The sequence below is a fragment of the Mya arenaria genome, chromosome 4, assembly GCF_026914265.1.
Source record: "Mya arenaria isolate MELC-2E11 chromosome 4, ASM2691426v1".
Classification (NCBI taxonomy): Eukaryota; Metazoa; Mollusca; class Bivalvia; order Myida; family Myidae; genus Mya; species Mya arenaria.
Window position 1 is genome coordinate 72,415,879 of NC_069125.1, and position 14,599 is coordinate 72,430,477.

General features: G+C 35.2%; 1 protein-coding gene across 1 annotated transcript; it reads left to right on the top strand.

Moving 5' to 3' along the window:
- Window positions 1-10,386: 10,386 nt before the first annotated feature.
- LOC128230229 (uncharacterized) lies at window positions 10,387-12,368 on the top strand. Its single transcript, XM_052942327.1, has 2 exons — window positions 10,387-10,569; window positions 11,828-12,368. The coding sequence occupies exons 1-2, from the start codon at window positions 10,470-10,472 to the stop codon at window positions 12,163-12,165; spliced, it is 438 nt and encodes a 145-aa protein (XP_052798287.1). The 5' UTR covers window positions 10,387-10,469; the 3' UTR covers window positions 12,166-12,368.
- Window positions 12,369-14,599: the final 2,231 nt, after the last annotated feature.

Here is a 14,599-nt window from a genome sequence, read left to right on the forward strand (position 1 = left end):
CAAAAAAAATCAGATCGCAGATTTTTATATTTCCGGTCCAAAATTAATGTTTTATGGCTAACGGTTTACGAAAAATGCATAAAACATCATTTTTTGAAATTAAATATGAAATTCTCGGGTCTGATTTTTTGTCAGCAGTCTTATATCACTGGCTTTCATAGATTTTCGCAAAAATTGGCTCGTTCCGGGACAAAAAATAAAAAAAAAACCCGCTCAATCTGTGAGAGTGCAGCTTTAATGGCTAAACTTGGAATAATTGACCATTTTACGTAACTTGGTGTAATTTTTCAGATACTGGTAACATGCTTTCTGCCGTAAAATAGTTAAATGAGCAGGCAATGAGAGCCTTTAATAGTTTACTTACCGTTTTTAGTAGAGTTCCTCTTGCTTTATCGTGTTTTTTTTTCATAAGCATGTATGGTGTAGGAGTATATTATTACAAAATTAAGGTCTCAAGTTTTGTTTGCTTGCTCTGGGGATTAAATCTCAATTTTCTAACATGAAAAATTTTAGGCTGAACTTGGACGATTTCCATTCTCAGTGTTATGTAAAGAAAGGTCACTTAATGGATGAAAGTAATAATAAACCCTGATTCACTAGCACATCGGATCTTTATGGAGCATAGACATTTGTCTTTGTTTGTAAATTATAATTAAATACAAATAAGTATTATAGTTCCCTTAAAAGGTTGTTAAATCGTCTTGGTCTCGGAAATATAATTATGAACAAATCTTAATCCCGACACTAATAAATTGCCTTTGTTATACTAAAGAATCCGTAATCAGTATTTACAAACGTAGCAGAATGTCTTGGATTCATAGATGCAATTCGCCTATTGTGACGAAACTAATGTGTGGATTTTAGTAAAGAATAGTTGTATCAATTGGTGATAAGTTCCAAGCTGATCTTTAAGTCAATTAAAAGTTTAATTAAACACTTTGTACGATGGTTGGTACATAGACGGATAGTTGCAGTATAATTGAAGGATTTCGGTTAAGTGTGTTATGCCCAGTAGAACAGTGATCACAAGAGCCTGGACTGACCGTAATTTTCTCTCATTCGACGGGAGGCAATCCCTTAAGGTACAGTGAACAAGATGGGTAGTGGTAGTGGTATAATACTTTGTCTATACGTGTGTGGAATGTACGGGGCATTTTGTCCTCTGCTTTCACGCTATCAACGTTTCTTGGAGATAAAAACATTGACATCGCATTATTTACTGAGTAGATATTACCGCATGATGTTTGTTTTGTAGACTCCATTAGGTTTCTGCGTTTTACACTATAGCCGAAACACTACACTACTTTGGTACTCTAAAGTGTGGTGAAGGCGGCACTGTCATTATATATAATAACGATTTAAATTATTACATTGATTAACTAAATAATATTAACTGTGACAGAATGATTGAACATCGAACGAACAAAAAGGTACCGACATGGCTTATGTCGTCTGATAGTGATATTGATGCCTCCAAAGACGTCCTACGCGACGTCAAGTCCCTGTTTGCATTTTAATCAAGGATGGGTTCCTTTCTTCTTGCAGGAGCCTTTAACGCGCAAGTTTAAGGTAAACTTGCCACGGGCCAAAGGCCTTCCTCAAATTCAGAACTACATTGTGATTTCAATCGTACACCTCTGCAATCACTCTAGACAACCAACGTGACTTTACATTAATACATACATAGATTTTCTATTGATAAGTTGTTGTTTTTTTAGAAAACTCTTACATGGCTTCATTAAAAAAATCTAAACTAATTAACATACTTTAGGCTGATTACAATCTTACACCTCTGTAGTCAGCTGTTTAAAAACGACTATGCATTTATACCCACAAACGTTTCCTTTTGATCACGAAATTTGTAGAAAATTCTAACATGGCCTCATTCAAATCGATTTCAGTTGGAAATTGGATTTATGGAATTCAACTTTGATGAAATGTGTTAGAAATATGGACATTTAAAAAAATACTTCAAATGCAAAAATTGAAATAGCTATGTTTGCAGTTATATTTCTTATCGTTAGATCTACAATTAGCTATTAAGTATTAAATAATGAGGATAGCAGGACTTATCTGTGCTTAAATAAAAGGGATTCTTGTGTGTTTCTTCAACTTAGAAAGGTAGGAAAAACATATAAAGAAAATATGGTTATGGAACAATGTAATAATCGAAAACACAATATAATAGAAAGAAGCTCATAAAGGAATAGCACATGTACTTTAGTATCACGGAACTATGGGACAATATTAAGTTATTAACATATATATACACATTATGTACACAGCAATGTGACGATAATGAGATGATGGATTGTCACTGCCTCTAAATGGAAGGCTGGGTCGTGGTACACTGGGACGGTCCCCTGTCGCACTGCTTCCAAAGCGTCAATTTTCCTGATTTGGAATTTTCTTTCACTACCAGCAACCACCATCGTTCCAAACACGTTCCCACCAGACACCCAGGTTTGAGTAAGATGACCGTCCCTCTTGAGTTTTCGTGCCTCATACGATTTCTCCTGGCGATACTTCGTTAGGTAGCCATGTACGTAGATGCCATCACACGTGGATTTCATGGCGTTATATACACGTTCCCTTGCCTTTGAGTTTGTAATTTTTACAATTATCTTCCTTGTACTAGTGGATTCTGACCTAAAGCGACCCGATCTATGTGCCTTATCGATGTCAGAAGGCTTCAAAGTGAAGTTGATTTTCTTGGCGTGCTCTAAGATCTTTGATGTAACATCCTCACGAGGATCACCGTTGTCAAGTGGAATACCGTGGTCAATTCATTGGTCAATTTAAGACATGCTTTTAAATGTTCATTTTCTTTGCGAATCTGACAATTTGCGGATTTTCTCATCAACCACCTTCATGAATTCATCCCTGAGGTCCTTCACTATTTGATCTTTAAATTGTTCAACCATTTTGGCCGCAACCTCCTTCAGATCTTTTTTGAACACATTGAGGCTGAATCGCTGTCCGAATTGTCCGAATTGGAATCAACCGCGCTACAATAACTGGTGTCACTGATGCTACCGGAATTAAGGTCCCGTAGAGAAATACCAGCCCCATGCCTTTTATGAAACAATAAATGAGGAGGTTTGTGGTTCTGATTCGGAGAAGAGCGATTTCTTTTCCTTCTGGACCCTTTAGCAGGCATCTGGTCGCAACATCCGGAGGGCGGGTGGGGCAAGTCCTTTGTACCTTTGTTTGTTGTTCTGTTATTGGGACAAATCAATCAAAGATCAGGCTCAGTTACATCACTAATAGTTCGTAAAATACTCTCTGCATTGCAAACATAACATCCGATGTAACCTGGCAACTGACTAATACACGGTGCGTATCCATATCGGTACCCTCTTTGCGAAATCTTCTGAAACGGTACCCTCTTTGCACATGCACCGGTCATTCTCTGCTGAAAACAAATCGGCGATGGACAACAAGCCAGTTAATGTTCATTCAACTGATGAAAGGAGGTATGTCATGTGCAAAAGAAGTATACCACGGAACACTTGAATGTTATAGCTATGTCTTTTTAGTAATGTGCCCATTTTTCAATTACCGCAACTCCACAATAAGCTAAACAATATCGATATGTCTTGCCTCGCCCAGCGCCTCTGCATGTTCTGCGGGCTTAAGTGAACCACTGGTTTGATTATGTACACCCCATTCATATTACATGTATTCATTTATATATCACATTCATACAAATAGCAAATAATAGTCTAAAATATGTGGTAAATTCATAAAAACACCCTACTTTCGGTTTTGCAGCGGCACGGGATACCTCTTTGCTATTGATTTTTTATATCACAGGTACCCACTCTCTCATTTTTTTAAAGCACGGGTACCCTCGTAGCAACACATGTGTTCTACATACCAAGACGACGTGTCACGTGCAAGACCCCATCTCTAAGGTCAAGGTCACACTTAGTGTTTACTCACAATGGAATGCTGCATATAACGACATATAGTATAGGTTGTCGTGTCCGGCTGTAACTTTCTCGGGTATGGACAGATTTTAAAATAACTTGCCACATTTGTTCCACATACCAAGACGACGTGTCGCATGCAGGACCTGTGTCCTTACCTCTAAGGTCAAGGTCACACTTAGGTGTTTACTCAAAATGGAATGCTGCATATAAGGACATAGAATATAGGTTGTCGTGTCCCGGGCTGTAACTTTTTCTTGTATGGACAGATTTTAAAATAACTTGCCACATGTGTTCGACATACCAAGACGACGTGTTGCGTGCAAGAGCCATGTCTCTACCTCTAAGGTGAAAGATACACTTAGTGTTTATTCACAATGGAATGCTGAATATAAGGTCATAAGAGTGTAGGTTGTCAAATATGGGTGGTACTTTTTATGTTCAGAGGCAATTTAAAATAACTTGCCATATGTATTTGATATGTAAAGGCAAGATCAACTTTTCATGTACTGACCTTGTTCATAGGTCATTGTCACATTCGGGGGCATTCGTCACATACTGTGACAGCTCTTGTTTATATCACAGGTACCATCTCTCTCATTTTTTAAAGCACGGGTACCCTCGTAGCACTGTATCGAGTTAAGTAATAAGTTTTTCCTTTTTTATCGTTTTTTTTTGCGTTGATCGTTTAATATGTGACAGAGAACACTGGCTTGTAATCCATAGCCGATTTGTTTTCAGCAGAGAAGGACCAGTGCATGTGCAAAGAGGGTACCGTTTCAGTAGATTTCGCAAAGAGGGTACCGATATTGATACGCACCGTGTAATAGTGAAAAAAATCATTTTTCGACGAGTCGACTAATTGACCGCCATAACTTTTTTCAAACCGGGAGCTGATTATGATGTGATGCATTCGCCCTTTCACGACAGAAGAAGTATAAAAGGTCACGAAGGTCACGAAAGCGCTCGCTAAAAGCAAAAGCGCAGGGCATGATGACACCATGAACGATCGCATCTTACTAGGTGGACCAACGGTCATAATAACACTCGCATATTTGGTAAACACAGTTATAAAGGACGAGTTAACTCCAAACTCAGGGAGAACCAGCGTCTTGGTCACGATCTACAAAGGGAAATGCAACGATAAGCGAGACCCCAAAATATATAAACCAATATCCCTGACTCCTTGCTTTTGCAAAACCATCGACAAATTATTTGCCAATAGAAAACATAGATAAATATATAGTTTATGCACTATTAGCTAACAGCCCATGATAAATACATATTTCAAACAATAATAATTATAGAAAAATCTGGTATGCAAAATAATTATACTTGTCTTATACATTGTTCCTATATCAGACAAATAGATCTTTTCAAACGATTAACATTGAAATGTGAGAGCATGCAATCCAATACAATTCTCAACGGAATATACTATTTTCAACAATAAAATGACTAGGGAGTTATTTATTCGGTTGAATAATAATTTTTAAAAGTATTGCCTTCCTTGTTCAAGGGATTTTAAAATAGCAATATCATATCATAAAAAATCTAAGCCTTGATAGAGTGTGCCTGTGATGTTGTTTTGTTCTGGATGATGTCTAGGAACAACTGGAAATTAAACATCGAAAATTATACAAAGGAAGAAGGTCTCGAGGAATCTCTCAACTCTTCATTCATTTTTTGCACAACTATATATCTCGCTTTTTGTTTGAAAATATATAAAACAATATTTTGAGTTTTAAACGCATTTATTCTAGCATAAGTTTTAAGTTATATGCCAAACTGAAGTCGCCAATATTGTTTTGTAGATCTGATATCATTGAATTATACAAAAGTTGCATGTATTTTCTGTCATTCGACATCGTCAATATCAACCAGTATCTGATGATATACGTCATTCGATAAACATAGAGAGGGGTTCTTCCAAATTCTCCATAAATAAAATTGTTTTGTGTTCAAAATTCTACTCCAAGTATATTTTTTTTAAATAAATGAAGATGTATTTTTTTCTGGTGAGTCTGCTCATAAGAATTCCCTTACATTTGACCCATAACTGAGTATAGGTAATATAAGATCATCGAACAATGGAACAATGTGGCTTAATTCGATGTAAGTAAATTTTGATAAAAATTTGTTTAATTTGAAAATAGCTTTGATGGCATCATTTAACGGTTAAGCAATATTGATGATGGTATTGTTTGTTTGTGGTATTTGTGTATGAGGTGTAAGTTTGTTTTGGGTGTTTGAATTTGTGTATGCGTGTGTGTCTGTGTCTATAGTTCATTGACATTTGGGCCCTTGATTTGTGTGCCCCTAAACAGGGTTTATTTTTTTATTTTTCTGCAACTTGGATTGTCCCTGTATTTTTCATTGTATTATTTACCTCCAAGAACTATAAATGTTTCATTAAATGAACCGCCGGTAGAAAATGTAATTCCTAAATATGTGAATTGGTAAACAAATTCAATTCCTTAATCCCTGTAAAAGAATTTGATATTAGCTCGTAATATGCTGCTTTCCGGAATACAATGACCTTAGTTTAATTGACATATACAACAACTTTCAAGGTTTGACAGTAATTTCTGAGAATATTAAGTCCGTTTTGCAAGTCTACTTCAAAATTTGTAAATGTCACTATGTCGTCCGCGTAAAGCAGTAACAATTGTTTATATTGATTCTCTGAATACCTTTCAGTATAAAATTCCTCTTCTAAATCATTTATGTACATGGAAAATATAAAAGGGGATAAACAGTCCCCTTGTCTTGTCCCAAGTCAAGAAACAAATGCCTCACTTATTTCATTTTTTATAACTTTATGCCCGATATAACATTACTATAAACTGAGTAGATGATTTTCACATATTTTCACTATTCCTTATCTTATAAGTTTTTAATAATAATAATAATAATAATAATAATAATAATAATAATAATAATAATAATAATAACAACTTTATTTAACGAAGGTTACATACTAAGTGTACAACCATTACAGACAAACTACTTATTTCCAGCACGGCCTTCTCACAAAAAGTATTACAGAAACACATATACTAACTTACATATTAAGCAACATACAAAACATACAATCACACTATCACTATCATACTTTTCTCGTGTAATTCAACATAGTTATACATGTATTCAACATTTCCTTGACAAACACAACTTAGTTTAACATGATGATTATAAATTACAATAATTTCATCCTGTAAATAATGTTGTTGCAAGAATGTCATATACGTACATTAACACAATTCATGTAAACAATAAACTATTTATAATAATGTGAATTAAATAAAGTGTCAAGATTTTGTTTTCATAAGTGATAATATCACTCTGCCAATAAGTAGCCTTTTAATGCATGTTTAAAGGCTGATAGCTTATCTTGACATTTAATGTATGTAGGAAAATAATTCCAAATTTTCATTGCTTTATAGGCAAATATATTTTTGATATAGTTTGTTCTAGGTTTTACAATAAAAAGATCCATTTTTCTGAAGAACGCAAGCTATAGTTCTCATTTTTGGCAAATGTTAACAATATTGTGAAGTACGAAGGAGTCAAACATTTCATGCTTTTGAAAACAAATAATGAAAGATGATAATAACACCTGTCTTCAAAAGATAGCAACCCTGACTGTTTGAATATGTATCCACAGTGGCTAGTTCCCGACTTCATTATTAGCTGAATATTAATTAATTTATGCCGTATGCGGCCTCAGACAGGGTGGTGTACTCTTAACAATTTTCTACCTGGTATATTTAGACATGTTATTAAGAAATCTCTACAACTGCAAACATAGAGCATGCCTTCTATCTGTTAGTCCCGAAGTTCCGCATTTGCAGATGACATCTCATGTGTAACATGTTGCCAATAGTTCTTATACTACCAACGCTGGAACATAGAAATGAATGGCAAAAAATCGACGTCATAGTGTTCTCCGCGCGATGCACCGCTCTTCAAGTCCTTATCTTGCATAGGGATATTTCATACAATAAATCATGCCTATATTTCATACAAAAATCAATTTTTAAACCTGCTCACACGCGTCCCAACGACGCATTTAAAAAGCTAGAAATGGTGTTTCTCAATGGTTGGTCAAGGCATTCATCCCAATGGTGTGAATCCACAAATTTGTCACAATCGTTTCCAGAATGCATTTGTACTGATAACACTATACGGCTCCTTTGCTAGGCACAGAACAAAATGTCGACTTTTTGAAATATTGTTTAATATTTGTTTCATATTGTTTAAACAATATATCTCTATCAATGATTGATAGAATATAGTTTACACGTCAAATAATATGGGGCATTAACTTTTTCTAAAGACAATTTGCTTTTTTCATACTGACTAAAACAATACGCCTCTAAATTTACATTTTTCTATGCTAATTTAGGAATATTTCCGGCGAATATCGCAAAAACATATAATTTAATATACATTTGTTTATGATATAATCTGTTAACAACTTACTCTTGGTGCAAAATTTCTTGTATTTCGTCTGGACAGGTCAAGACTTCTTGGGTCGCTGCGGCGGACCACGCATTTTATTTGCAAACCTTGTATTTACATTCGATGACAAGTATCTATCTCACAACCATCGTATGTATATATATATATATATGTACAATGGATGTTGATGATGGGTGTTTCCTTGTTACCAATAGCTGTATATATTTAATGAATATCTCCAGTGATGGGGGAAATAAACATGTTGAGTCGATTTGAGTTTAGTTGACATGAAAACTATATTAATATTTTGTGAACAACGAAAGGTACAGGAAATAATTATCGAGATTTAGACGCTCGTGACATATAGAAACTGGTTCTAATATATGAGAATGTTGACAGATAACTAATAGTATGTTAATTATGTTTACAAAATGATATAGAATGAGAATACCATTTCATGCCATGCTTCAATGATCAATCATAAATATGAAACAAATACAATTATAGGTACAGTTGGCCATCACAGGCCAATTTTAAATAAAACACAGAGTTTGGGAAAAAGTTAACATACATCTTGAAAAATATGTTTACTTTGCGATGAAATAAGAAATTAACAATACAAGAATTAGCTGCTTCTTTATAAGATATTTTGATACAACATATGAGGTATAAATGTGTAATATATGAGTTAATTTGAAGTATTACTTTTGTTTTATTGATATACAGTATGTTTGTGTTTGATTGTATGTTGAATGTCTGTTATGTAACCTGCACGTCTTGGCCTTGTTTTTTTTCACTATGTAAATAATCCAATGTAAATCTGCCAACATGACAAAAATATCCGAAATGAACTTAGGTTTGTGGGCGAAATGTCGCTTCTTACTTTGGTTCGATTCCCGGCTTGGGCGCAGTTTGGTTTGTGGTCACCAAGCCGGACAAGTGGGTTTTCTTCCTGTAACTCCGGTTTCCCGCACAACCCAAGACCAAACTCTCGCGTTAAATCGTGCCCACGAGACTGAAAAATATAATGTTGTAATAACTTGTTTCACAATCGTTGTAAAATAAATATGTTTAAAGTAAATGTCTCTGTACTAGCCAAGCGCATATTCGAACCTCTGAATAACCCATTTAATAAAGCCATTGGACATTGACCGTGGATTTCGTCGGTAGTTGAAACTAGCTTCCTAACCAAGTAATCAAGAATCCATCCGTCAATCCCATTGGAGGAGACGTAAGTGTAGCTATTAAATATCTCTAATAATAATAATAATTGTATTTGCATCCGTTTTGGATTTAAATGTGTTAACTTATACCCTTTTTGTTTTAAAAGCACGCTGTTGACTCGTAATATGATACAACATTAAAAGCACGTTTTGCCAAGGAGTGGTATTGTACCAAATTGAATGTTTTCAATATTTAACACGGAGAAATTGTCTCAACTTTCCGTCATTATCGGCATGAACGATGCCCTTGGGATGCCGCGGTGTGGCTAAAGAGAATTGCCAACCTCCGATAAAGCCAGGTTCAACTATCATTGTAATTGGTGGCGACATAGAGACTTATAAAGGTAGAATGTCCACCGTAAATGTGTTCTGCTTGGCAAAGAATCATGTTTAAAATGAAAAATCATTCCTGTATAGAAAGTAAGATTTCAAAATGCATATATTTCTATGACCATTGGCCAACAGTCATCGTCTCTTCGAGAGCTTTACTATTTTCTCTTTATATTTAAGAACAAAGAAGTTTCCAGTTACTAATGGATGATACATTGAATTGCTGTATGAAGGTTTTAATTCCTACTTGATTGCAAACAATTTTATTAATATAATGCGCAAATTAGAATATTTGCCCAATACGTTGCAGCGGATGAAGGCGAAAATGACTCAAAAGTACTGAAACCCTTTTGTGTTAAAATAAAAGTCAGGATGAAGCTTAATTGATAAATTAATTGAAAGGACGTCGAATAAAAAAAAGTTTAAGTGCCAAAACACCCACACTGAGACGTGGATAACGACGCCATCCTTATATTGACGGGAGTTTTACATTACGCCAGTTTCAGGAAGCTCGCGGAAGATGAGCAGTGCTCTTGTTTTTGTGTTTACTGTGGTTTGGTCGTTTAACGGCAGTAATGGATATATAATGTTTGACGAATTGAAAGTTTTGAACCACGCTGGTAAGTACTCTTTAGGAATATTGATCATTCATTGCTTGCTATTAAACAGAAACATAGAGGGCTTTTTTTTTAAAGCAAATTACATTATTTTTTTGTAATTGCTTTCAGCAATATTAAAAGTCCCACTTCGGCTTTTTATGAGCTGTTTCGGCGAAATTTAGGCTTACGTGGTTCTACATATAATGCATTTGTTATAACTCTCATTCAATTGACATACCAATTAAAGAGCGGAGTCATACTCTATCTCCAAGATTTCATTTATTTATACTAGTATATTGCCTCTTGATCAACTATTTGTAAAGTGATGAAACAAATGAAATCGGTGCAGTTAAGTGGTGGAAAGAGGCGGTTTTAAATTATTCTCAAATAAATGTCATGGCATTTTTAATATTAAGACTAAAATAGATGGTGCCCTAAACAAAAACAAAAAGAAATATTTACGTAATATTGTAGAAAATGTCGTATGTGCCACGAGCCACCTGATTTTAAAGCGTAAATCTTATTTTTTTGTACTTAATAGTATTAATTATTTTACAAAACGTCGGAGTTTTACGGGAAAGCAATTGCTTACAAGACATTTAAATTTGAAATGCGGGAACGGCACCCCAACGTTTTATCAAAAATGAAATAGAATAATGAGTCGAGTTATATTCACTATTCTACAAATTTCTCAAAAGCAGATAAGCAGTTTGTAGACATGCTAACTACCTAACTATGGTGTGTTAAACATACGGTAGGATCAACGAGTATGATCACTATAAAAAAGTACTATGGTTTCAAGACAAACGCAAAGACTACAATAAATATTAGGATGTTAATTTTTTTTCCTTTGTAGAAAATCAAAGTTTCTTCAAAAATGAATCACCCAAATAGCAATAATCTTTCGGAATATCTAGGAGATATTTGTTGTAAATGAAACAAAATCACTATTCTAATTAATATGAACAATTCTTAAAGTGTTAGCCATGAGATCCAAAAATACATATTTGCTCAAACTTAATCCAAGCATATTAAAATTGAGAAGGGGAAGTTTAAAAGAAACTTTGCTCACACGCGCTAACTTGAATTTTTGAAAGATTTTATAATAACAATATCAAAACGTGTTCCAAAATAACTCGCATACTTTTTGTTTTCTGTAACAGTGTATATATATTTTTTTCCTTCACCTCTGCTGCGGTATTTTCGTTTCTGTGCGTATGTATTGATATTGTTACATTGGACAGTAGAAAAACGTTTCAAAAACTTGTTTTCGTTTTAGAGGACCATCTGCGAGGTGATGTAATGAAGATAAAACCGTTCGTCCCACCTATGATAAGTCTTCAAAGCCAACCTCCCGAGCGGGTGAAGCCGGATCGCGAGAAATCAATGCCTGGCTACTGGACAGCCGGCGATACATCTTTATTAGGTCTGCTGTTGTCACTGCCCGATGCCGATGGTGTGCAATACGAGGCGGTTGACACCTCGGAAGACTATGATATAGGAGTCGGGGACTCAGACGACGCTGTGGTACTCTGGAAACGGAGTAGATCAGTGCCGCCCAGGTCACGCAGATGTGGACAAATAGCGGGCCCATTTCGCATGTTTTGTGATTCGTAATTAAATTCAACATCATGACCACGGCGTTCTGTTTTTGTGTAATAATGTATGGACCTTGACCAACTGCATCATGGCAAATTTTGTATTTTCAAAAAGAAATATACTAGATATAAATAAGTTCGTGTGAATGTTTGTTAAAAATAAATACCATTATATCGGTTATTTTTCAGGTTTTACCAAGTAAAATAAAAGTATGAAAATTATTCTCATTTCTTTCGACACCAATAAAATATTTTTTTTGTATTTAACTTTTTTCTATAGTTGGTTAGATGAGCTGTGTTATAACAGGGATATTTACTATAAAAAGAACTTCAGCAGAACATTGCGAATAAAACATCATATCCCCAGAGAGCCTTATTTCCAGCCGTGTAATGATTTATATAAGCCTTTCAATTAAACACCTTGCGGTACAATACGTCATATAATTATTTATGTTGAGAGAAACCCATTAAGGCAAGTAAATACTTTTTCAAAAACAGAATTTTATTTCGAAGTATTATAATGGCTGTGTTTTTTTTGTTTTATTTAGTTTTGTCGCAGACCCACAAAATGCAAAAGTTCACAATTGTCTGTTTATACCCTAAATTCAAATATAATTCAACACTAATTTAATTACTTTCAGGTTGTAGTTTGAATTCTAAACAACTCGGTAATTATTAAAGTTCGATGATTTTACCTGTACATTACAGTCGCTAACCCCCGGTATTCAATGATGCTGCACAAAGCAATTAATGTTATATAGCAGAATATGACTAGTGCGTGTCCAAAAACACAAAAGCAACATGTCGTTGACCAATGACAAAATGTGAATGATTAACAGATTCTTCAAAATGACAAAAACTTCCGGTATCAAACGTTAATATGGATTATCAACTATAATTTTGAGAAGTAATATTTCCTAATTGGAAGATACTAGTAAGTATCTAATATCTCGTAATTATGACTTAGGACTCATAATTTGCTTAATTACGAGATAAGTTACTCTAATTGTGACTTAGTATATCCTTATTATAAGAAGTTCGTAATTTCTAATTAGGAAGTTTTTGTCCCTTTATTAGGATTTATTACCTCTTTATTACTACATAGGGGTTGATTCATTTACAGTCTTGAAATGCATTTTAATCGAGCGTGCTTTCCTTCGAATGGGACTGTTGGGATAAGTTTTAGTCCATCGCTAGCAAACTGTCAAACTGGTACAAGTTTTAGTCCTACTGGTACAAGTTTTAGTCCATCGCTAGCAAACTGCCAAACTGGTACAAATTTTAGTCCATCGCTAGCAAACTGCCAAACTGGTACAAGTTTAGTCCATCGCTAGCAAACTGCCAAACTGGTACAAGTTTTAGTCCTACTGGTACAATTTTAGTCCATCGTGAGCAAACTGCCAAACTGGTACAAATTTTAGTCCATCGCTAGCAAACTGCCAAACTGGTACAAGTTTTAGTCCTACTGGTGCAAGTTTTAGTCCATCGTGAGCAAACTGCCAAACTGGTACAAATTTTAGTCCATCGCTAGCAAACTGCCAAACTGATACAAGTTTAGTCCATCGTGAGCAAACTGCCAAACTGGTACAAGTTTTAGTCCTACTGGTACAATTTTAGTCCATCGTGAGCAAACTGCCAAACTGGTACAAATTTTAGTCCTACTGGTACAAGTTTAGTCCATCGTGAGCAAACTGCCAAACTGGTACAAGTTTTAGTCCTACTGGTACAATTTTAGTCCATCGTGAGCAAACTGCCAAACAGGTACAAATTTTAGTCCATCGCTAGCAAACTGCCAAACTGATACAAGTTTAGTCCATCGTGAGCAAACTGCCAAACTGGTACAAGTTTTAGTCCTACTGGTACAATTTTAGTCCATCGTGAGCAAACTGCCAAACTGGTACAAATTTTAGTCCTACTGGTACAAGTTTAGTCCATCGTGAGCAAACTGCCAAACTGGTACAAGTTTTAGTCCTACTGGTACAATTTTAGTCCATCGTGAGCAAACTGCCAAACTGGTACAAATTTTAGTCCATCGCTAGCAAACTGCCAAACTGGTACAAGTTTTAGTCCTACTGGTGCAAGTTTTAGTCCATCGTGAGCAAACTGCCAAACTGGTACAAATTTTAGTCCATCGCTAGCAAACTGCCAAACTGATACAAGTTTAGTCCATCGTGAGCAAACTGCCAAACTGGTACAAATTTTAGTCCTACTGGTACAATTTTAGTCCATCGTGAGCAAACTGGTACAAATTTTAGTCCTACTGGTACAAGTTTAGTCCATCGTGAGCAAACTGACAAACTGGTACAAGTTTTAGTCCTACTGGTACAATTTTAGTCCATCGTGAGCAAACTGCCAAACTGGTACAAATTTTAGTCCATCGCTAGCAAACTGCCAAACTGGTACAAGTTTTAGTCCTACTGGTGCAAGTTTTAGTCCATCGCTAGCAAACTGCC

Coding starts and splice junctions, on each gene's coding strand:
- LOC128230229 (XM_052942327.1), top strand. CDS start 10,470: ATGAGCAGTGCTCTTGTTTTTGTGTTTACTGTGGTTTGGTCGTTTAAC. Junction 10,570..11,827: donor GAAAGTTTTGAACCACGCTG/GTAAGTACTCTT, acceptor TTTTCGTTTTAG/AGGACCATCTGCGAGGTGAT.